General features: G+C 41.1%; 1 protein-coding gene across 2 annotated transcripts in view; it reads left to right on the forward strand.

Moving 5' to 3' along the window:
- OXSR1 (oxidative stress responsive kinase 1) overlaps positions 1–22,052 on the forward strand; it is a 103,557-nt gene extending 81,505 nt beyond the window's left edge. For both annotated transcript variants that reach the window (XM_030328386.2, XM_030328387.1), the window contains 10 exons: positions 943–991; positions 1,662–1,727; positions 4,789–4,911; positions 9,517–9,552; positions 13,111–13,257; positions 14,889–14,953; positions 16,072–16,124; positions 17,702–17,770; positions 18,635–18,699; positions 19,325–22,052. In XM_030328386.2, coding sequence (XP_030184246.1) covers positions 943–991; positions 1,662–1,727; positions 4,789–4,911; positions 9,517–9,552; positions 13,111–13,257; positions 14,889–14,953; positions 16,072–16,124; positions 17,702–17,770; positions 18,635–18,699; positions 19,325–19,399 — 748 coding nt within the window. In that variant the 3' untranslated portion in view covers positions 19,400–22,052. The remainder of the gene's footprint in view (positions 1–942; positions 992–1,661; positions 1,728–4,788; positions 4,912–9,516; positions 9,553–13,110; positions 13,258–14,888; positions 14,954–16,071; positions 16,125–17,701; positions 17,771–18,634; positions 18,700–19,324) is intronic.
- Positions 22,053–25,413: the final 3,361 nt, after the last annotated feature.

A 25,413-nucleotide genomic window follows, 5' to 3' on the forward strand; every position in this document is an offset into this window, starting at 1 on the left:
CCAGGTAGGTAATACAGAACCTTAGAGAAGAGATTTGCTCAGAGTTATATAGTGGGATATGTGGTGTAATCAGGTCCAGTCTCTTAAGTGTAGTATTGTTTATTCTTTATTCTCAATCATACTATTTAAAAGTTTATACAACTGACAGTGATGATGCCTTTATCTGTACAGTTAAAAACTGAATTTAGAGTCAATTTGGGGAATATATACATTACTTTTAGAATCTTCAATTTTTTAAAGGAAATTGTGAGATCTATTTGCGTGCGTGTGTGCATGTGTGTGTGTGTGTGTGTGTGTGTGTGTGTGTTGAGATAGAGTGCAAGCAGAGGGGAGGGGCAGAGAGAGAGGGAGAGAGAATCTTAAGTAGGCTCCGTGTCTAGTGCTGAGGCTGATGCAGGGCTCAGTCTCACAATCATGAGATCACAAACTGAGCTGAAATCAAGATGCTTAACCAACTGAGCCACCCAGGCCCCATCAGATCTATTTTTAAGACTATGTATTTACATAAGTTGAAGGCTGGCAAGCAGCCACATGGCAAGAAGCAGCTTGATTTGGTCCATTTCCTCTATGTGAGATTAAATTTATTTTTACGACTTGTTAAAGTAGATATTGTCTATATTATTGGGAAATAATATTCTTGAGAAAATAATAGCAAGTATATTGGAAGCCACTAAGAAATCATGACTCCTAAAGAAACATTTCACTAATGAATTTTGCAAAGAACCTGCAATAATTATTATCAGAACATTTCTATTTGGGTTTTCTTCTCTACTCAATCTCTTGTACCGAGTTTATCCTGCTTTTTGCTTTTTAGCCCGTTAAGGAAAGTGGAGAACACTGAGATTTTATCTTGCTGCTCAAGAAATCATTTTCTCATTTTTGAAGATGGAAACCCACAGTTACACTTGAATTAACTATTAAAACGTTCTTTTCTGGTTTTAGACCAACAGCAGCAGAACTGTTAAGGCACAAATTTTTCCAAAAAGCAAAGGTAAGAAATTCTAACTTTTGATTTTACGTGTTCATGTGACCTACCTCAGTTACCTAAATTAGATTCACTGCTCAGAAGTTGTTTTATCTTTAGACGATAATGTTTGGAAAAGTGATCCAAAAGTGATGTTTGGAAAAGTAGATCAAATAATTGCTGGGGGCATTATCTGTACAACCTTTGGTAATTAAGACACATGCTTTAGAATTGGTAAATGTGTTTTTCATATAAATTAATTTAAACATCAGGTTAAACTTAGAACGAGAACAGTGAATATTGCCATTATTAAATACAATCTGTGAAAAATACCGAACTCTCAGTTCAGAGGTTTTACTACTGAATTTGGTAAAACTCTCCTTTCCCAAAGCTAACGGGTAAGTGCGATGTTACTATAGTTGGAAGTGTGGGACCATGATCCTAAAGGACCTAGGGTAAAGCAAACTTTTCATTGATAATATTCATACAGCACACTAAGGCTCTGTCTCGGTTTGTGAAACCATGGTAGTAATGTACTAAAGGAGCTTCAATTTCAGAATAAAAGAATGGAAGCGTTCCTCAGACTTCTTTATAAAAGTTACTATATGGTATTTTAATTGTGCTTGAATATTCGGTGTCAATTTCTGTGGTTCAATAAAAGCTTCTTTTAAGAAGAAAACATATTTTTCCTCTGCAGAATAAAGAATTTCTTCAAGAAAAAATACTGCAGAGAGCACCAACTATTTCTGAAAGAGCTAAAAAGGTAAATGGGGATTTAACTCCAGTTTCCTAGGAAATTGGTTAGAGTAAATTTACTTCTGCATTTTGAAAGTATATGTTAAGTAATTCTTTGTTAATAGTATAGTACTCATTTTTTTCAATTCTTTAGCATCCTTTGGTATATTTTTATTCATCAAATATCATTAGTCCACAGTATGCCTATGTGAGCTGTCTACTAGAATGAAAAGGGATGTTACACAATTGATGAATTAATTCTGGACTCTGTTAAATCACTGTTTGCAGCCACCAGAGTGAAGTGTGGAGTTGAGCCCTTTCCTCACACTACACAAAAACAGTGATGACCCACTAGGTTGATTATAATAAAAAAGACAGACAATAGCAAGTGTTGATAAAGACGTAGGGAAATTGGAACCCTCGCGCTACTGATGAAAATGTGAGGCGGTGCAGCCACGTTAGAAAGTAGTCTGGCAGTTTCTCAAAAGACTCAACAAAGCTGCCATATGAGCATATGAGGAGTTCCACTCCTAGGCATACCTGGGAGAATGGAAAACATGTACACACAAAGATGCGTGCAGGAATGTTCCCAGCAGCATTATTCATAATAACCAAAAAGTGGAAACAACCCGATTCTTCATCTCTTGGTGAATGGATATGTAAAATGTCATGTGTCCATATGATGAAATATTTATTCATCAGTAAAAAGAAATGAAGTGCTGATACATGTCATAATGTGAGGAAAACCTTTAAAACCTTGTGCTCATCATAAGCTGGTTATAAAAGACCACATGTTATCTGATTCTATTTATGTGAAGTGTCCGGAATAGGAAAACGTACGGAGACAAAGTGGATGCAAGGTTGCCCAGGACTGGGAGGATTGTACGGAAATGGGCAGTGACTGCTGATGGTTATGTGGTGTTTTTTGCGGTGTGGGGAAGTGAGGAAAGTGGTCTGGATTTACTTGTAGAGATGGTTTCACAACTCTGAATATACTAAAAAAAAATGGAATTGTATGCCTTAAATGGTATTATTATATGGTATATGAATTACATCTCAATAAAGCTGTTACTTTAAATGTTTTTTACATGTTTAATTTATTTTTGAGAGAGAAAGAGACAGAGCACAAGTGGGGTACAGGGAGAGAGAGAGAGAAGGAAACACAGAATCCAAAACAGGCTCCGGGTCTGACTTGTCAGCACACAGCCCGACGTGGGGCTCGAACTCACAACCATGAGATCGTGACCTGAGCCGAAGTCAGATGCCTAACCAACTGAACCACCCAGACGCCCCTAGAGCTGTTACTTTAGAAGAGGAGCATATAGACAGTGACACCTCCATGAACAAAAAGCTCTTGGAAATGGAAAACGCCAGAGAAGAAATGAAAATATTCAATACACAGGTTGTATGGTACAGCTGAGGAAATTTCCCAGAAAATAGACCCCAGATGGCCAAGAGATAGATTACAGGAGAAAAAGACAACAACATTAGAGGATCACTTGAGAAGGTTCAGTCTTTGAGTAAAGAGTTCCAGAAAAGCAGAACCAAGAAAAACAAGGGAAATCACTGAAGAAATAATTCAAGAAAAATTTCCAAAACAGATAGTCCTGAATTTACAGATTGAAAGAGCCCTAGTGCAATGAATGGAAATAGACCAGCACTAAGACACATTGCCATTCTAGCTCAGAATACTGGAGGCAAAAAAAAAAGATCCCGTAGCTTCCAGAGAAAAGGGAAAGATCACGGACTGATCCTCTGGAAGCCAGGTCACAACGAAGCAGTTGTGTGCAACATTATGAAAGAAAGTTTTTCTACTAACCCAGACTTTTTTACCAGGCAAACTATAAGTGAAGGGTAGGGATGGACTCAAAAAGTTGAGAAATGCATGGCTTCAGTTAATGTGCTATGCTAATAATGGAGGAAGTGCTTAAACTGAGAACAAGGAAGTCGTGTGGTCCAGGAAACAGAGCTGATGATAGAGTGAGATCTGAAGTCCAGAGCTGGTGTGAAACCAGTCTAGGTGGGAGGCTCTGGTGAGGGTCTTCCTCAGGAAGGTGATGAATACCTAATAATGTATATGAATATGGTGAGAGGAGATTTATACAGAGAATTTGGGGATAAATATGACAAGTACATAAAAATAAGCAAATATTAACTATAGGGGAAACAAAAAAGTTATACAGTAGAGAAAAGTAATTGTAATACACAATAAGACTTAACTGTATCATTTATACAATCATGTCATGGAAACACTGAATTTTTATTTAACCAAAATTACAATGTATCTTGAGAAAAGAGGGGGGTTGATAATAGGATTAAATTCTTATCTTTTATAGTTTGAAGTCCAGTAGATAATTTCTAAAACCAAAAATTCAAGGGGTAATAATAAGAACACAGTCTTAGAGAGATGAATGTTAATTTAAAAAGAATAAGCCAAAATGAGTTAAAAGTGGCTCCCTGTAAGAGGATAAAAGTTAGGAAATTGCTGTTTTTCTTTTTTTGTTTTAATTTTTTTTTTCAACGTTTATTTATTTTTGGGACAGAGAGAGACAGAGCATGAACGGGGGAGGGGCAGAGAGAGAGGGAGACACAGAATCGGAAACAGGCTCCAGGCTCTGAGCCATCAGCCCAGAGCCTGACGCGGGGCTCGAACTCCCGGACCGCGAGATCGTGACCTGGCTGAAGTCGGACGCTTAACCGACTGCGCCACCCAGGCGCCCCAGAAATTGCTGTTTTTCTTAACAAAACTTGTGCAGCTATAGTACTCTTGAAACTGTAGGTATAATTGTGATTTTTAAAATGAAAAAAGCAGAATCTTCTTTATCTTGGATTTATTTATTTTGGGGGCTGAAAAAACTTTTAAATTTCTCGGAACATGAAACCATTAATAAGATTTGGTCTATGACTTCACATAAGAAGGATTTGGATGGTGTTTGGGCTCAAGAGTATAGAAGCGTAGGGAAAGTCAGTGGTGGGAGTAAAGACCGATAGTGGAGCACAAAGAGCAAGTGAGGAGTAGAAGATATGTATAGTATACATAGTAAATACCAAGCACTACCATAACCCACATCTCTCTTCCTAATGTGCAGGTTCGGAGAGTACCAGGTTCTAGTGGCCGCCTTCATAAGACAGAAGATGGCGGCTGGGAGTGGAGTGATGATGAGTTTGATGAAGAAAGTGAGGAAGGGAAAGCAGCAATTTCACAACTCAGGGTAAGTTTTGTTAAACTGTGTGCTTTAGCTAGAGCTCTATCTTTTGTCTGAAGCCTCTGAGATATGCTATATTCTTTGGTTCTGTTCAGTTTGACAGCTGAAGTGTGAAAAATACAAGTGTGAGGGATAGAATTTCCTTGAGCAAGTTATTAACAATAGGAACCCATTTAATTCTACGTGGAAAAGTGGACTGACACATCTGTTTGGATATGATATTTAGGGCATATGAAAATGACCAAAATCTAGAGAAGGGGACTACTGTGTCTGAGATGAGAATACACTTGATAGGATTAATGGCTGATGAGACATTGCAGAAGAAGAGATTATTGAACTTGAAAGCCTAACTTTTTCCCTGAAGTCTGCTAACCTTCTGCCTGAAGAAGAACAAAATACCTTTCTTCAGTTGGTATATCCTGGAGGGTGTATGTTTTGGTGTTTATGTACGTGGGTGCATGCGTGTGTGTGTGTGTGTGTGTGTGTGTGTGTGTGTGTGTGTAGACAGAGGTCTTCTTTTGGTTTTATTCCATCACTCTTGCCTAAAGTTAATGCCTCAAGTTGATTATTAGGACTCATTCCTAAGAATAGAAATGTACATGAGAAATACTAATGTTTGAGGTTCATCGTGGCTTTTACTGCCTAGAACCTTTTTGTGGTATGAATGGTGGGTAGGTGGTACATGTCTGCCTGCTTATAAGACCTGCTCCGTCATAGCATTTATGACTTGCTGGTCAACATTGAAGACTTGTTGATCTTGTTAGCTGAAGTCTTTGAGTCTAGTCTTTTTGCAGAGCTAAGTTTGTAAAGACTTTGCCAAGGAAAATTGGTAAAAATTTATTACATTCTAACCTTGGAAAGCTCTTCAGGAGATAACAGATATAAACATTTGATTACATACAATTGTGAGTTTATTAAAATGTGAGACTGTGAAAAGAGACTTTCTCCTTACTTTTTCATATGATTCCTCCTTAAATCAGTATTCTTTTGTAATGTTCTATTAAAGTGATCAGAGGAAGGTAGAGGTACATGAAATCTTGTAGTTCTAGCTTCCTATGAAAGAGATGATACGGTGTTTTCTCTGACCAACACACAATATTTGGGAAGAAAAATTAGAGTGTTTCAATGTCTGACTATTACCCCCTAGCTAACTGTAAGAGAAATTTATTTAAAATTTTGTAGTTCTGAAATACATATAGGATTTTATAGTATTTTATAACCTAATACACTGATATGTAAACAGCATAGAAAATTATACACTTTTGTAGTTTCCACGTTAGCCATTTTTGATGCTGTGAATTCTTTTGTGAAAGGAGGGTCTTTTAAAACTAAACTGAACGATGTTGAAAGTAAATGCCATGATCACATGGAGTAGGGTGCAAGGATGGCTCAGTATTAGGAAATCTTGTAATATTAATAGGCCTAAAGAGAGGTCAAGTCATATTCTTATTTTGATATGTTCCAAAAAAGCTTTGACAAAATTCAGCACATATTCAAAATAGACTCTTATGGAGATCCAAATTTCCATCTTTATATCATTTCCTTTTTTGGAAGTTCTGAAGAACTTCCCTGAACAGTTTTTGTAGTGTGGATCTGTTGGTGATGATTTGCTTAAGGTTTTTTTGTCCAAAAATGTCTCTATTGTTTGTATCTTTGTTTTGAAAAGACACTTTTGCTAGGTATAGAATTTTAGAATGATAGGCTTTTTCTTTCAGTATTTTGAAGATGTTGTTTCACCGTATTCTTGTTTGCATTGTTTCTATTGAGAAATCTGGTATCCCTTGTCTTGTTCTTTTATAAGTTACATGTCTTTTTACTCTTGCTGCTTTTAATATTTTTTTTCTTTTTGAACGGTTTTTTGAGCAATTTGATTTTGATATGCCTGGGTTTATTTATTTTCATGTATCTGTGGGTGTATAGATTTTTATCAAGTTTGGAAATTTTCAGCCATTATATTTTCAAATATTTTTTTCTGCCCTTCATGCACCTCGGAGGCTCCAATAACATGTATATTAGGCTGCTTAAAATTGTCTGCAAGTTCACTGATTTTCCTTTTTAAAAATTCTCTTTTTATTCAGTCTTATTTTGCACAGTTTCTGTTGTGGGCCTTCAAGTTCATTCATCTTTTCTTCTGCAATACCTGATTGCTGCTAATCCCATTCAGTCTATTTTATATCACAGACACGGTAATATTTTACAAGTTTGATTTCATGCTTGTTCATTTTTTACACTTCCATGTCTCTACTTAACTTTGAAGCTAATGTGTATTATAACTATAGTATAGTTACAATAACCATTTTAATGTCCTCTGCCCATTCTTCCATTTATGGAGCAGTTTTATTTGATTGACTGTTCCCTTCATTATGGCTTGAAAAGTGTTTTCCTGAGTTGAGGAAATAGGGCTAAGAGTCCAGGGAGACGGAAGCAGATAAAATCAGTAGAGTACCAGGGAGGAGAGAGCTACACACAGAGAGAAGCTCAGAAGTCTGCAGAGGTTCCCTTTTGAGGGTTCAGTGGAATACTCTTCAAGGAATACATGTGAGAAAACCGCCTGAGGCGGGATAGCAGCACCCAGCCCTCACAGAGAGCCAGCAGCAGTGCCCATTTCCACCAGCCAGAGTGTGGAAACCTGTCATTCACAAGACATTGGGTAGAGTTCTCAGAAAGCTTGTCTACGTAGTGGGGAGCGTATAGCCCTAGATTGAGCACTGCTCCAGATGCAGTCAACAACTCATAAAGCAAAATCTGAAAGGATGAAACTGTTTCCAAGTAATTTGACTGTACTCCAGAACAAAGCTCAAGAAGATTTATAGAAATACAAAATTGTCAGCACGCAGCAAGATAAAATTCACAGTATCTGGCATCCAATCAGAGGTTACCAAAGAGGTTATGCAAAGAGTCAGGAAAACAAGAACAGTGAGCACAATTTATGCCCAGATCTTGGTCTTTAATGCCATTCTGTACGAAAAGAACAAGGGCCCCTTGGAGAGATGGCTGATTCCAGGGCTTACACAGGGAAAATACAAGATGAATCTGGAATATCTTCTCGTCAAAAAAAAAGTGTTTTATTTAAAAAAAATCATAATAATACAAGGCCCAGATTGAATGAGCTCCCACTGACCAAATTAGAATGTAACTATCAAAATCCTTAAATGCAGTAATAATTTGTAAACCATTTAAAAACTAGGACTCTATGAGTCTGTGCCAATAATGAATAGGTAGATTTTAAGTGGGGGAGAGGGATGGTTTTTCATTACAGTAAATTGCCGGTGCTGACTGGGAAATGTAGAGGAGTATTGGAGGGCAAAATCATCACTTTATAGCCATGATAGCAGTCATAAAAATTAGGTCAGACAAGGATCATCAGTGGGTGCAAAGTATAGGGGAAATTTTTGATGAGCAGAATATTTTCAGGGTCTTGAAGTGTCTTCTCCACAGCTTGCCTATTAGTTACAAGGGGAAAAATAGTTACCGCATACTGGACAACTTGGCAAATGCCCGGACTAGCTGATGAAAATTAGCATTATTGTGAAATTTACTGAAATTTACTACTATAGTAGTATGAAGTTATAGAAGAGAATAGCCCTGTTCTTAAGAAATACACAGTAATGGTTCAGTGGTAAACAGCTACAGTCTATTCAACTAATTCTCAGATAGTACAAGAGCAATATGATTGGTTTTATGTGTGTGTGTGTGTGTGTGTGTGTGTGTGTGTGTGTGTGTGTGTGTGTTTAAAAAGAGAGATAAGGAAAAAAAGTTAATGATGGGTGAATCTGGGTCAGAGGTATACTTGTGTTCTTTGTACTGTTCTTATTCTAACAGAAATTTCTGTAAGTTTGAAATTGTTTCCAAACATCAAGTTAAAAAGGGTGTTGGGTTGGCCGTATACTTGCTGTGATATATTAGCTATCACCTGAACCTTGATTCTCTTCAATGAAATAGTGATGAAAACTTTAAAAAGCCTAAGCTGACCTTTTAAGTAGTCTAAATTTATGCTTGGTAGAATTTACCAGAAACTGATATTTGTTTAAAGATATGTTCAGGGTTTCGTTTTTTGTTTTTTTGTATTCTCCATTACCTGTGTCCAGAATCACTACTAACTGTTACGGTTTACTAAATAAATTTAGCATAGATTTTTCAAGTGGCAGATTATAAATTTGCCAAAATTTTCAGTTTTGGCTCAAGAGTGTTCTCCAGCTGAAGCCCATAATACAAATTACTCTGCTTTGAGGGTGTGTTGGATAATGAGCTTGAAGGCTTGCAGTTGGTCTAGGATATTATGTACATAACATGTTCATGATTAGTAGAAAGAATTGTACTTTGAAGAGTGTGACCTCCCTGCTGCCTGAGAACTCAGTCCCATGTTTGTTATAAACCTCAAGTTGGGAACTCTTAAAATACCATAGAACATTGATGTATTAAAGGCTACCTGGACAAAGAATACAATAGCATCATGATATTTTCTTTTTCCAGAAAACTTTCACTAGAGTTACCAGTGACTTAATGGATCAGAATGAAATGGAGTTTACTTGCATTTCAACATTCAGTGCAGTTTGGAACTACAAGTAACCTAAGTTTTGAGTTAATAAGCCTTTTTTGTATTTCTTTTAGTCTCCCCGAGTGAAAGAATCATTATCAAATTCTGAGGTAAGTAGTTGTGGGTTTTGAGTCATTAAAGTGTGTGTGCTTTTGTTTTGTTTTTAATGGTAAGCACATTTTTTTTTATATGTGCCTAAATGGGAATGAGAATTTGTAGCAGCCAAATTTCATCAGAGGTATCGATTCTGAGTTTGAATGGATTTCTGCAGTAAGTCAGCGCCATTGCACTCATTTTAAAAGTTGGCCTGGGGGCACCTGGGGGGCTGAGTCAGTTAAGCAATCTCACAGTTTGTGAGTTCGAGCCCCGCATCAGGCTCTGTGCTGCCAGTGCAGAGCCTGGAGCCTGCTTCTGATTCTGTGTCTCATTCTCTCTCCGCCCCTCCCCCCACTTGTGCTCTGTCTCTCTCTGTCTCTCAAAAATAAGTATTTAAAAAAAAAAAAAAAAAGTTGGCTTGGAGGCCCAGGAAGTTCTTCCTTCCTTTCCAGCCTGACTTTATGAATTACTTTTTTGGCTTGGGCCGCCTAAAGTGGAAAGTCGTCTTTTTGCATTAATCTGTCCAGGAATTTGTCGTATGCTACCTATCGTTTTTGGGTTTTACCCCTCTATCATCTTCTCTTGTCATATACATTATGTTGTCTTTAGCTGTTGCCTCATTATGATAGGCAATCCCACTAAACAGAATCCTGTTGGGCTGGCCTGCCTTACGCTCATTACGTGAAGATAACAATCATTTTGGGGGATGCATTTTTCCTTCGGGCAGCATCTGCATTCCAGGCTCAGTAGTGATTTAACAGTTACACGTCTTGACCCCTTAAATCAGTTTGGTTTTGCCCCTATTCTTAGAAGTTGCTTTTTTCCCCACTTGATTTGTGTGTATAGTATACAATTTTGTACACAATTATGTGCAGGATTTGTCTATATGGTATCACATATTTTAAGACTGAAAATGAATACTGCACTTCAGCATATTATCAGGCCAGTTACGTCAGAACTTACATCAGCACTGCGATTCATTAAGATTTCTGGTTCCTCCTCGTGCTACCTGGTAGAATTGCATCTCCTGACCCCTTGAAGTTACTCGTGGCCATGGCAGTTGCTTTGGGCAATGAAATGTTAGCAGAAGGAAGAGCCATTCTGTTGTTCCCTGGGTCCCCTTACCCCTGCCACCACAGCCTGCGTCCCTGAATGAGGATGATCCCAAACTTAGCCTCTGCTAAGAAAAGAAATAACTTTTCTCCTTATGATTTTCTGAGCATTTAAGATTATTTCTTACTCTAACCTATTCTAGACTAATTAATTCTTAGTTTCTCCAAAGTTGAGTGGAGAGGGTATTTTACAGTTTACCCAGAGTTGTTCGTGTGATCTTCTTGTCCCTTTGCCTCAGTGGCATTCCCACATGGACTCTCACAAGCTCATACTCATACTTCAGGGCTCATTACTTTGTTGTTATGTTTGAAATTGTGGTGAAATAGACATAACATAAAAGTTACCATCTTAACCATTTTTGTGGGTGCAGTTCAGTGGCTTTCAGTACATTCGCACTGTTGTGCAACCATCACCAACCGTGCAACTCCAGATTAGCAGTCACCCCATTTTTTCCTCCCCCCCAGCCCCTGGCAGCCACCGTTCTATATATACCTCATGCAAATGGGATCATAAACCATAAGCCCTTCGAGACTGCCTTTTTCACTTAGCATAATGCCCTCTGGGTTCATCCATGTAGTGCGTGTCAGAACTTCCTTCCTCCCTCCCTTTTTAAGGCTGAATAATATTCCATTGTAGGTATGCATCATATTTGTTTTTCCCTTCCACTGGACAGACAGTTGGGTTGTTTTCACCTTTAGGCTGTTGTGAATGATTCCAGTGTGAACATGGCTACACAAACATCTGTTCGAGTTCTTACTTTTAATTCTTTGGGGCTTACCCAGAAGGGAATTGCTGGATCATATGATAATTCTATTTTTAACTTTCTGAGGAATCACCTTACTGTTTTCCATAGTGGCTGCACTATTTTACATTGTCATCTGCAGTGCTCAAGGTTCCAATGTCTCTATATCCTCTCATTGCTTTGTTTTGTATAACCTTTCAGTTAATAGAAGTTAGCATATATGTGCATGCAATTTGGAAACTGCCCTTTTAAAATAGTGCTAATACTCCTATTTAATATTTTCAAATCTTTTTTTTTTTTTTTTAAGATTTTTTTATTTTTAAGTAATCTCTGTACCCAACATGAGGCTCAAACTCACAATCCCAAGATCAGGAGCCACATAACTCTGCCGACTGGGCCCGCCAGGTGCCCCATCAATTTCAAACTAATCTTACGTTCTCTTTTTCTGTCAAAATTCAGAACCACAGAATTGCTTTTTTTTTTTTTTAATTTTTTTGATGTTTATTTCTTTTTGAGAGAGAAAGAGAAAGACAGAGTGTGAATAGGGGAGGGGCAAGAGAGAAGGAGACACAGAATCTGAGCCCAAACTCATGAACTGCAAGATCATGACCTGAGCCAAAGTTGGTTGCCTAACCCACTGAACCACCCAGGTGCCCCAGCACCAGAGTTACTTTAATTCCTCTGTATGAAGCTAAATGAATACAAAACCTTACTTCTTTGCCTCTCAATTTTGTTTACATACTGTCAGCCCTTAGACCTCTCTTGTTGACTTTTCAGTTATTTTCTCTTTCAACTGTTAAGTTTTAGCCATTGTACTTTTTTCATCAACTTATAATTTTGAATATGTTTACCTTGATTTTATACTCAACATCAGTCTTTTCCCCCCCAAGTTACCTAACTAAAATTTATGAAATCTTTCAAACATGCAAAATAGATATATAATGTCTATGTTGGCTTTCGGTCTTGAAAAGCATTTCAGATATTTTAATGAATCATTGGTTAATTGTTTTTCGTTATAAGTAATAGAAAGTTCCAACACATAGAAAAATGTAGCTTCTGTAATTTCCCTTTACTACTTAAATCTGCATCTTAGAGGTGCTATTTGATTGGGCAAAGAGGGTAGAATAGATGTAGTTGAAAGTAAATATGATGTAATGAAATGCTATTCTGAAGAAAAAAATGAACTACTGATATATAGGCTGTAATATGGCTGAACCTCAGAAAACTGTGCTAAGTGAAATAAGCCAGACACAACAGAGAGCATGTACTTCACTTACATGAAAGATCCAGAAAAGGCAAACTCCTAGGGACAGAGAGTAATCAGTGGTTGCCTAGGGCTGGGTGTGGGAGCCGGAGGAATTAAATGTCAGTGGGCACAAGAGAACTTTCTGAGTTGACGGGAACGTTCTAAAACTAGATCGTAGTGATGTTTGCACAAGTATAAATTTTCTAGAAATCACTGAATTGTATACTTACAGTGGGTGAATTTTGTGGGATATGAATTACATCTCACAAAAGTTGTTATAACAAAAAAGCCTGGTAGAGATATTTGACTTCTATTTGAAGTAGATGTATTCAAGAGATGTAGAGATGTGCCAGGACGCCACACAAACACTGCTTTGAAAGTGTCACCCTGGGAGGCCCTGCCTGCCCGTCAATACACCTCCCTCCCTTTCCACTCAACTGAAGCAGCACTGTGTGTATGTTCTCGTTACAGCTATTTCCGACAGCTGATCCCGTGGGTACTTTACTCCAAGTTCCAGAACAGATTTCTGCTCATCTACCTCAGCCAGCCGGGCACATGCCTGCACAGCCAACTCAAGTCTGTCCCCCAGCCCCCGCAGAGCCGGCAAAAACAGCCCAGGTAAGCAGGAGTCTTCTGGGTAGATGAAGAAAGCAGAGATTGACGTGGAACACAACCTTATGTAGTAAGGTTGCTGTGGTGGGAGATTGTGAAACAAGTTAGAGATTCTGTTCTCACAGTTTTAACTGTATACAAATAAGCGAGTTTTTTAAGGATCCCACAGGTTTTTAGGCAGCATAATAAGTTAATGACGGATAACATGAACCACATTCCAAACATCAGAAATTTGGGAGGTAGTTTCCGGTCAGCTTTTTACGAGCTCATTATTATTCTGCGGCCGCTGGAGTTCGTCTCACACTAGGATTGTCAGCAATTCTGTTTCCTTTTCTTTCGCTTGTGCTTGTGTTATCGATACCGTCTCCCGTCCATGATTTTCTTGCTTTCCTCTTTTTTAAGATATTTGTCAATTTTGTGAGGGTTGATTGCATTAAAGTGAAGTGATGTAATCCATAAATGCACGTGGTCAGTCACACACAAAAATCGTGAATACTCATACACTGAAAGCAGTCAAGGGAGTGAGGGCCCCGCTGTGTGTGAATCCCTCCCTCGCTTCCCTCAGGAAATTCCAAATACCGTGCAGAACACGTGACCTTATGCCCCATGGTTAGAGTAAGCTTTCCAGAGTCTATTCATTTATTAGACATTGGAGACTTCGTTTTTTTTCTCCCCTAACATTTTCAATAGAAAGAGGTAAAAATGCAAGTTCTGATTTTTTTTTTTCTTTTGTGTCCCCGTGATGGTCTGCCTTTAGAGACCACTGCTGTGAGAGCTTCCGGTTAGTCATGGTGCTGACTTTATGTAACCTTTCCATCGAACCCAAGCTTTCTTTTCATTTCTTTCCATCATATTGGAAAAGATACAGTTATCTTATGAAAACTGATGGAAAGATTGGATTTACTTTATAAACGACTTAAATAGAATGTGTCTTCTCTAGTAAGCAAGGAATAACTTAACAGTTTTCAGAGAGGATTCGTTTAGCCATCAGAAGATCTGGAACCTCCAGGCCAGGTGGATTCCTGAGGCACAGCCAGTTTAGATCCTACCTTGTACATTGCTATGTGATACACTGGCAGATTTTTTAAAGTTTGTTTATTTATTTTGAGAGAGAGAGCATGCATGAGTAGAGGAGGGGCAGAGAGGGAGAGAGAGAATCCCAAGCAGGCTCCATACTGTCATTGCAGAGCCCCATGCGGGGCCTGGACCCGTGACCGTGAGATCACGTCCCAGGCCTAAACCAAGAGTCCGACGCTTAACTGACTGGTGCCACCCAGGTGCCCCTACACTGGCAGAATTTTTAAAGGGAAAAACGCAGCCTTCGTGTTTTTCACCCTTGTAGAAGGAAACAAGGATCTGAAAAATGCAAACTATAAACGGCTATGTATGGAATTTCACGTGGGGTTGAGAATTATCTTTCTAACTGTGCTTGACTTGTGCTGGCACTTAGTTCTTTTTGTTGCCTTGGAGTGCATGTCCTCCCAGAGCAGGGAACATGTCCCAGGGACTGGTCTGGCCTCCCCTGGAGATGAAGGAAGTTGCCGCCACGTGGACATTTCCTCTGCTGATGACCGTGAGTGAGTAACCTCCATGCTTGGTAGACCAGACACTGACTTTATACTTTCAACGATTTTTAGGCTCCGCCTTCAGGAGCAGGCTCACAAGAAGCCAAGATCCCAGTCAGCCTAGTACTCAGATTAAGGCAAGTAAACAGCTTCTGTTTGTTTCCTCAATACTCTAAAGATGCTTTTCTTCCTCTTTGCAAGTAACTCTTTTTTCTGGCAGTTTGTGCCTGAGAGTAGATGGGGTCGTGTGTGCCCTCCGGCATGTGTGTTGCAGGGGTGCGGTTTCCCTCAGATGTGGTAGCAACAGTGTGATGACCTGGACGTTATTAACAGGTCCTGCGACTGACGTACACACTCTCTTAACTGTTTCTCACAAGGATGACAAATTTGGGCATTAGAAAAAAAAAAATTTTTTTAATGTTTGTTTATTTTTGAGAGAGAGAGAGAGAGTGCGAGTGAGGGAGGGGCAGAGAGAGAGGGAGACAGAATCCGAAGCAGGCTCCAGGCTCCGAACTGTCGGCACAGAGCCCGACGCGGGGCTCGAACTCATCAACGGCAAGATCATGACCTGAGCCGAAGTTGGACGCTTAAGCGACGGAGCCACCAAGGCGCCCCATCTTCTGCTCATTTTTTAATTGGATCATTTGGGGTTTTTGGTGTTAAGTTGTGTAAGTTCTTTATATAATTTTAGATACTAACCCTTCCGTCCTGTATCATTTATCATTTTAATTATACCTTCCGGGGCTCTTACATTTTCCTCTTAGTTTTATATGATCATCTGAGTGGGAATAAGCACGGGAGTACACATGTCAGATTCACCTCAAAAGCATGAGGGCTTTTTTGGTTTGGTTTTGTTTACTTCGTGCTTGGGATTTTCCCCTCCATTTATTTATTTCCAGTATAATTAACATACATTGCCATGTTAGTTTCATGTGTATACTGTAGTGATTGAGCAATTCCATACATTACTCGGTGCTCATCACAATAAGTGTGCCCTTAATCCCCTTCTCCTCTTAGCATGAGGTTTTTATATTCCGCAGTGGAGAATATAAGTTAAAAGGGTTGTAAGACTGTTAGATGCTCACTCTTCAGTTGTTTGGGCTGAGCCCTACACTGTGAGCATGTTAGAACAAATCATATGATCTATGGGAATAGAAAGAATGTTCTTTCTTGAGGCACAGCTTTCCTAGTACATGTTGGCAGCATCTGTATGCATGAATTCAGTTGACTTTACACATTCTGTTTTCTTTCATAGGAATTCAAAAAAAGAACTAAATGATATTCGATTCGAGTTTACTCCTGGGAGAGGTGAGACATCAAAAACATTGAAGACAAAATGACTTCTGATTTATTATTTAATGAAATATATCATGAAGTTTTTGTCCTTTGGATATATTTTGCTTCTAAAAGATGATGAAAACGTTCTTGGTTTAAAGGTTTGGGGTAGCATATGAGTACAATTCAAATACAATTTATTTGATACTAACCTCATTTATAAAACCTACCGTGATACCAACAGTAACGAGTGTAGCTCTAATCTGTGGCCTACTGTAGTAGGCCAGGCATTGTGCTAAACATTATATCTCACTAAATTCGCAGAGCAGCCCCCTAAGGAAGGATTATGGTCCCCATTGCATAGATGATGAAGTTAGAGAGGGGGGAGGTTACTTGTTGCTCTTCACACAGCTGGAAAGGGGAGCAGCCAGAATTCATATCCACACTTGTCAGGGTGCAGATTTCTTACTCTTGTCACTGAACATGGTTGTCCTTCTCCATGACAGTGAAGAAGAAACAAGGCTTCCAGGCTCCTCTCTCCCCAGGCTGAAGCTGAGCCCTGACGTGCATAGTTTCTGGCCTTGAGCTTCTCCCTGGGATGAGGCTTGTTTCTTTCTTGCCTTTGTTACTCAGGGTTCAGATTGGGGAGGTGGCCTGACTCCAGCACATTTGTCCTTTGTGCCGTGCTTGTTCTCCCCGCTACCTTGGTAGCCTCAGTAACTAAGTACGAAAGAGAACAGATACAGATGTGCAGAGGTGTATCTGTTTCACTGTTTAAAACCAGGAAGAGTCACATACTAAGGAACTAATTCAAATCACTGACAATCACTGGGTTCTACTCCTGAAGCCAAGACTACATGGCATGGTAACTAACTTGAGAATTAAAAAAAAACAAACAAACACACACTGGTCATCAGCTCAAATGTGTGCCCGCCCCCTCCCCCCCCCCCCCCCCCCGAGGTCCTCCTGTTCCTCTGGGGGGCTCAGTGTTCAGCAGCACTGAGTCACAGTTGGAGATGAGATCAGCCTCGGGACGCTCTGTCCTTGTCTTTTCATTTCTGTTATACCCATCACTCCTATTGTGCCACCTAAAATAACAACTAGATACGAAGACAAGCCCACCGGAATAAAAAAGAAAGTGACTTCAGCAAAACCCTTGGGGTGTGATCTCCAAAGGGAAGAGATTACAATTTGCTCTTTCAAGGTGTACTTGAAAATAAAGCATTTTGTCGTATTAGCCCTGGAGGTGTTGCACGCTCGCGGTCGCCTCTCAGAGCTGATGGGGCTCGGGGCCACGGTGACCCTCAGAATAGGAGTTTCCCCTGCGGCATCACTGCGGGGGCTCTTTTGAGCAGAACCTGTAGTCATCTAAATTACACCTTTCTGTAGAAGGTTACCTTTACATCGAGCTCATATTGGCCGTCTGGCTGCCATAGATTCGGCCCTCTAGCCAGCCCCAGTGGTGGGAGGAACCTTCGTGTGGGGAGAGGACTCCACCCGCCTCCTTGGTTCTGTGGATCTAGCAGCTAGCCTGGGCCTGGCAGTGCCAGCACCTCCTCTGAGAGGTAGTAGTGACGTGACAAAGAGCACCTTCTGCTTTGTCCCCGCAGATACCGCCGAGGGCGTCTCTCAGGAACTTATTTCTGCTGGCCTGGTCGATGGAAGGGATTTAGTAATAGGTAACTACTCTGTGCTCTGCCCTGTGCCCCTGTGTCTCTGTCTGTGTATCTAGGATCTAGAAAACCAGGTCTGTCTCATTGAGCAGGTCGCACGGGTCTTGGGACGGTCCTGGTGTTGCTGAAATAACAGCTAGTGGGGACAGTTCCTCACAAAACAGAAAGTCTCCTGTCTACGTTTGTGACTTCCAGTGGCAGTGAGTCGAAGCGCACTTTAGGTCTCTGGGAGACGCTAGTAGGACTGATGACATAAGTCACGAGTTAAAGTAAGCTTAGCCGTATCTAGTCCATTTCGGAGGGTGAAACTCGACCCTTCTAGAGCTAAGAGGTAAGCGAAAGTCATTAGAGGTTTATTCCTCCAAGAAGCAGGAAGTAAGAAAAGGCACAGTCGGCCCATGTGTACATGTTATTGAAGGAAAAGACCATTGTCTACGGCCAAGCAGCAAGTGTTTCTGTAAAGGACCAGATAGTAAGTAGTTTAGGCTTTGTGGCCCATGCACTGTCTTCGTCCTCTTTAAACCATTCCCAGCCCACAGCCAGACTAGAAACAGGCTGCTGGCCAGAGTTGGCCAGCTCCCAGTCTAGAGCTTTCTGGCCCATGAGTAGGCAAATCCTACCTCTTTCACCTGTGTGTTTTGTCTCAGTTAATACAGTATCCTAAAGAAAGTTAATCTGACCACGATTCAAGATTTATTTGTGCTACTTAGGGTGAAGTTTAAAAGATAACTTTTGTTTAGGGAGTGACTTATCTTTCTGCTTCCATCTCGGTTGAACATAGAAGATTCTGAGCTACCGTTTAAGTTTTTAAAGTATGGTGGAAAGTAGAATTACTTAGCTTCTCATTGCTTTCTGTTTGTGTGATTACAGTGGCAGCGAATTTGCAGAAAATTGTGGAAGAACCTCAGTCAAATCGATCTGTCACTTTCAAACTGGTATTCATCCCTTCTTCTTTAAACTATCTTTACACAGCAGCAGCCTCTGCAGAACCAGTTTCTATATTCCCTGAGTGATGAGAATATTAAAATATGGTGGATTGTACTCATTTAGCCTTCCTGAGGACCTAGGCTGATGTCTCTTTTTTTTTTTTAATGTTTGTTTATTTTCTGAGAGAGAGAGCGAGAGCTCAAGCGGGGCAGGGGCAGAGAGAGAAGGAGAGAGAGATCCCAAGCAAGCTCTGGGCTGTCGGCACAGATCCTGATGCGGGGCTCAAACTCATGAAACATGAGCCGAAACCAGTAGTTTGGACGCTTAACCTGAGCCACCCAGGCGCCCCCTGATGTCTCCTTTTGAGTGTCCTCTCTTCCCCTCTCCCTCCCAGGAAGCCTCCTACCCCACGCCCTTGACTCCTCTCAAGAGAGTATTAGCTAGTCTGACTCCAGCTTGTTACCCAGCCCCCACCATTTCTGGAAAAGACACTTGATCTGCCTCCCGTTTGTATCCCAGGGACCTGTCCCCCACTGTCTTCCTTCCCACAGTCCCTGTGTCACGTCAGTTTTAATTGCTACGTGCAGTTTTGTTTACAAGTAGCCACAGCTTCTTATTTCGTTTGATTCCTAGGCATCTGGTGTCGAAGGCTCGGATATTCCTGATGATGGGAAACTAATAGGATTTGCCCAGCTCAGCATCAGCTAAACCACAGCCCTGGAAGAGGCGGCCTCAGGAGATTCCACACATGCGTGTCTCTGTTGCTTCTGTTGGCCTAAACCCACTACTGCCAAAGAACCCAGCAACAAACCTCCCGGCTAGGAGCTTTAGAGGTCTTTCTTTATGTTCTTCCTGCCATCATTCCCCCTTTTTCCCACAGGGAGAGAAAAGTCGGATCACCAGTGGCCAGCATCCCTTTAAAGAGTTCCGTTAGTAAACTTACCGCACGTGTCCCCTGTCTTCCTCCATCTGAGAAGGGGACCACGTGCCTCAAGGCCCAGGAGGGAGATCGGTCAGCTCATCTTGCCTTACTCCAATGATGGCGCTGGGTGGAAAGTAGCAGCTATGTTGGGCTTCCTCCTCCTGCCTGTTCCCCCACACCTGACAGGATGTGGGCATCTTGGGATATCTCTTTACCACTGAAGTAGCAACTAAAAGGCGATTGTTTAGCTGGAGCCCAGAGAATTTAATTTAGTGATTTTTTTTTTTTTTTTTTTTTTTTTAATGTGTTGTGAATTCTAGCAACCTTTGTTAGGAAAAAGCACAGCCTCAGAGGAGGCAGCCTAAACTGTGTTTTTGTTTTGTTCATGTTTCTAAGCGTTTTGCTGAAGCTGCTCTCAGGCACCCCTCTTCATCCCTCCCTCCAGAAAGGGTTGCTAGCCTTAACTTCAGCTGGTGCAAAACATCTGTAGTCGAACTTCAAGCCATCAGATCCTTCAAAGTGGAAGTTTGGACCTATTGTAGTGAAAACACCGAGTAATGGCCTATAAAAGTGAACTTTCCCAGCAGTGGTTTTGAACAGGAAAAAGCAAAAGTCATATCATTGTGGAAGTATTTATTTTCGAATCTTAAAAAAATTCAGTTGAGGAAAAACTGCTCCTCAGTCCTCCCGTGAAAATTTGCCTGGCCTCCACGTCATGAGGAAATGAAAGGCTGAGCTCTCTACAGCAATAAAGGAGCCTCACCAGGCCAGCGAGGCCTGCCTCCCGCCCCTCTCCTGCACTGACCCTTTGGAGGGGGTCCACACTTCTGTGCGCTGAACCCGACCCAGGACGGAAAGTGAAACCACATGTGCCGTGACTTTTAGGATTTATGAGTAGACAGTGTTCATCTGATTTTCTATAGAAGTAATATAAATTATTCTTTAGGTTTCGAAACGAGCACTCATAATGCAATATGTGAGTAGTCGGTGGGGCCGATTTTCTTTCCTACTGCTTCACAGTCAGCCTTTGTCTAACTGCAAGTAGCCCTAACAATTTTTGTATTCGAAAGGGACACTCGATCTGGCCTTAAAATGACACACAAAGATGGGCTGTGGCCCCATGGAAAGGGGAGAGTTGCCTCTTACAGAATCGCTCAGGCCCTTTCCAGCACTGTTGGTCTGTGAACAACAAGATCGCTTCGCCTAGTTTTCTCTCGGAGAGTCTCTGGAAACCTCCCCCACAACTGAGTCGTCACAGCTTTTGTTTCTCATTCTGAGCTTGTAGTTTCAGTCATGGGTTTTCTTCCCCTGCCCTGGGTACAAAGACATACTGGGAAAGGAGTGGATGTTGGGGAGAAGGAGGGGGGGCGGGTTTGGGATGGCAAGTTGGGAGGAAAGTAAATGAGAGGATCACACACCAAAGTCCAGGGTCCCAGCAGGATTGGTAAGAAGAGGGAGCGTGCTGAGCCTAGTGAAGGAAGAGAAGATTGATCAGCTTGCTGGAAAAATATTTAGCTTTTCTTTCTCTCTCTCTCTCTCTCTCTCTCTTTCTTTTCTTTAGGCGGGTGGGAAGAATGAGGGCCGGGAGGTGGGAATAAGGTGACAGTGTCCTCTTTGGCACAAGACTAGTGGCTTGCCTTAGAGTCCATATTTTGGTTTCAAGCAAGCCATCATCATCTACTTACTGATAAATCCAAGGGGTGGTGGCATCACTCTTTTCTAGCATTTTCTTTGGAGGTGGTCTGGAGCCCAGGCTGGGGGTCAGCGGCATCCCACTCCCCTGTTCAGTTTCTCCAGCCAGCCATTACCTTTGAATGACAGTGGGACATGTTTGAATGACAGCATGCCAATAGCAGTGGGCTGGGGCTTTCTTTTTCTTTTCGGTTCATTTTTTTGCCCTGCTGGGAACTAGAAGCCAGACACCAAGCCTTAGGACAGTGTTCTCTCTTCTTCTGCATGATGTATGGTGGACTCCCTTTGCTGACTTACACAGTGATGCTGAGAAAATACGTGAACAGAAACTTCCCAGGTGGGACAGCACGTGACACATTGAGAGACCTTGCTCCTTTCCAGGAGTGGTGGTTCGGGGTGCACCTCTGTCTTTGAGTCCCCAGGATCCCCTGGTCCCTGGGGGTAGGGACTAATTCAGCACAAGGTAACATGTGCCAATGCTGTTTGTGAAATGTATGGTCTTATTCCAAATGACTAATGGATTTGTTTGGGTTTTTCGCTTAAGTTTTGAACCAAATCCTAGAGCCAGCTGATACTATTTAATAATCTGAGGATAGAATAATGGTGTATCAATAAATGGAGGTTCCTCCTTATGACGTATGCTAGATTATGGAAGATGTAAAATATTTGACCTTCCCCCTCCCTTTTTTTGACTTTGTATTTTGCTGCATGTTTCCTTCATTTTTAATCAATAAAGAGTAAATTGTCTGTGGTGGTGTAAAGATTCTTTAAAAAAAATTTTTTTTAATGTTTATTTTTGAGAGAGAAACAGAGTGCAAGCAGGGGCAGGAGCAGAGAGAGAGAGAGAAGGAGACACAGAATCTGAAGCAGGCTCTAGGCTCTTGAGCTGTCAGCACAGAGCCCGACGCAAGGCTCGAACTTACCAACCATAAGATCATGACCTGAGGGGCGCCTGGGTGGCTCAGTCGGTTAAGCATCCGACTTCGGCTCAGGTCATGATCTCACACTCCGCGAGTTCAAGCCCCGTGTCGGGCTCTGTGCTGACAGCTCGGAGCCCGGAGCCTGCTTCAGATTCTGTGTCTCCCTCTCGCTGACCCTCCCCCGTTCATACTCTGTCTCTCTCTGTCTCAAAAATAAATAAACATTAAAAAAAAAATAATAATAATAATAAGATCATGATCTGAGCCGAAGCTGGGCACTTAACTGAGCCACCGACGTGCCCCAAACATTATTTTATATTTTTAGTGCTTGTGGGTGGGGAGCAATGAGGAGTGGGTCAGGGAGTCACTACTTAATTTTTCATGTGAATGGAGAAGAACCAAAATGTACATAAGCTAAAAAAATGTGTGAATTGATCTACAGGTTCCGTAGAACAGCTTAAAACCATCGTACGAATGGGGAAACTAAGATCCCGAAAGGAGAGAGAAGATCTGGCCAGGGAAATCTCATATGGTGGGGTGTGGGATTTCCTTGTATTTATCTTTTCTGTTTGATTCTGCTCAGGCTTTTGGATAGGGGAAAGATGCAAGATTTGAGCTCTTGGGAGTCTTTCTGGAAAATTCAGCAGGGCTGAACTTGTCCCTCTTTGGCTTTGATATCGAAATGGTGGGGTCACACGTGAGACTGTAGGCTCCTCTGTATTCCTCCACCACCTTGCAGATAAGTAATCTCTAATTGAATTTGCTTTCAAGATAAGCAGGCTGTAAAAGTGGACTGTGACTACTGTGGGGACAGAGGAGGTGCTAGTCACTCAAATGTGACAGAGATGTGTGTGGGGAGAGGAAGGAGGTGGCCGGGCAAGGGTGAATAGAACCTTTCCATTGCCCGTTTTCTAACAAGGTCAGATGTTGTCAAGAGGCCTGATTCCTTAGCTCTTCCTCATTGTAGTAACAATTCTCAGTGCAACAGTTCATGGATTTCTCCTTTGGACCAGCTCATCTACACCACATTTTTTGCCTTTTGTTGTTGTTGTTTTTTTAAATAGACTTCCTTTTTTAGAGCAGTTTTAGTTTCACAGCAAAACTAAACAGAAAGTACACAGAGTTGCATGTACCCTTTGAGCCCACACGTGCACAGCTTCCCCCACAACCGGCACCACAGTGGTATGCTTGTTACAGTCAATGAAGGTTCATTGACATTAACACGTCCTTATCACCCCAAGACGATGGTTGACATTCAGGTTCACTCTTGGCTGTTGTACATTCTATATAGATTTAGAGAAATATATAGTGACACGTATCCATTGTTATATAGAATAGCTTCACTACCCTAAAATCCCCTGTACTCCACCTGTCCTCTCCCTTCCCTCTAGTCCTGGGCAACCACTCATCTTTTTAGTGTCGCCACAGTTTTGCCTTTTCCAGAGTGTCTTGTAGTTACAATCCTACAGTGTGTATGTAGCCTTTTCAGAATGGCTTCTTTTGCTTAGTAATAGGCATTTCAGTGTGTGTGTGTGTGGTTTGATAGCTCGTTTCTTTTTAATGCCGAATAATAATATTCTTTGGATGTACCACAGTTTATTAATCCAATTGCCTATGGGTTTCTGTCAAGTTTTGACAATTAGGAATCAAGCTGCGGTAAACATCTGTATGGAGGTTTTGTGCAGATATGTTTTTAATTCCTTTGGGTAAATACCAGGGAGCCCAATTGTGGATTGTATGGTAAAAGTATAGTTCTGTAAGAAACCACCAGCTGTCTTTCAAAGTGGCTGTACCATTTTGCGTTCTCACCAATGAATGAGAGAGTTTCGGTTGCTCTACATCCTTGCCACCATTTGGTGTTGTCAGTGTACAAGTCGAAGGTTCGTGGCAACCCTGCGTTGAGCATGCCTCCCAGTACCATTTTTCCAACAGCATTTGCTCACTTTGTGTCTCTGTGTCAATAAAGTATTTTTTAATTAAGGTATGTACATTATTGGTGTGCTTGGGTCGCTCAGTTGGTTAAGCATTGGGCTCTTGATTTCAGCTTGTGGTTCATGAGATTGAGCCCCACATCGGGCTCTGTGCTGACAGCATGGAGCCTGCTTGGAATTCTCTCTCTTCCCCTTCCCCACTCTCTCTCAAAATAAAAAAGCTTAAAAGGTATATATGTTGTTATTGTAGACATAATGCTATCACACACTCAGTAGACTACCACGTATTGTAAACATAACTTTTATATGCAGTGGGAAATGAAAAAAGTCGTTTGACTTGCTTTATTGCAATGTTTGCCTTATTACAGTGATCCTGAACCCAACCAGCATTATCTCCAACATATGCCCTATGTCTGGGTTGTTTTGTTTTGTTTTGTTTTGTTTTTTGAGAGAGAAAGAACGTGCAAGCAGGGGAGGGGCAAAAAGAGAGAGAGGGAGAGGGAGAGAGGGAGAGAGAGGGGGAGAGAGAGAATCTCAAGCAGTCCCCATGCTCAGCACGGACTATGAGATCTTGACCTAAGCTGAAATCAAGAGATGCTTAACCTACTGAGCCACCCAGGCTCCCCTGTGCCTATATGTCTTTGCAAGTATTTTCTCCAATTTGTGGCTTATTTTCTTATTCTTTCTTCATTCTTTTTCTTTTCAATTTAAATTCAAGTTAGTTAACATATAGTGTAGTATGGGTTTGGGGAGTAGAATTTAGTGATTCATCACTTGCATATAACACCCAGCGTTCATCCCAACAAGTGCCCTCCTTAATGCCTGCCACCCATTTAACCCATCTTCCCTTGCACCTCCCCTCCAGCAACCCTTAGTTCTGTGTTTAAGAGTCTCTTATGGTTTGCCTCCCTCTCTGTTTTTATCTTATTTTTCCTTCCATTCCCCTAGGTTCATATGTTTTGTTTCTTAAGGTCCACATATGAGTGAAATCATATGATATTTGTCTTTCTCTGACTGGCTTATTTCACTTAATATGCTAGTTCCATCCATGTTGTTGCTTTTCTTTTCTTTCTTATTTATATATTTGTCTTATTCTTTTAACTGTCTTTTGCAGTGCAGGAGATTTTAATTCTAAGGTAGTCCAGCTAATCTATTATTTCATGAGTCATATCTTTGGTGCTATATCTTAAAATCATTACCATACCAAGGTCATCTAGATATTTGCTGACGTTATCTTCTAAAAGTTTTATAGTTTTG

Source organism: Lynx canadensis, chromosome C2 (assembly GCF_007474595.2).
Source record: "Lynx canadensis isolate LIC74 chromosome C2, mLynCan4.pri.v2, whole genome shotgun sequence".
NCBI lineage: Eukaryota > Metazoa > Chordata > Mammalia > Carnivora > Felidae > Lynx > Lynx canadensis.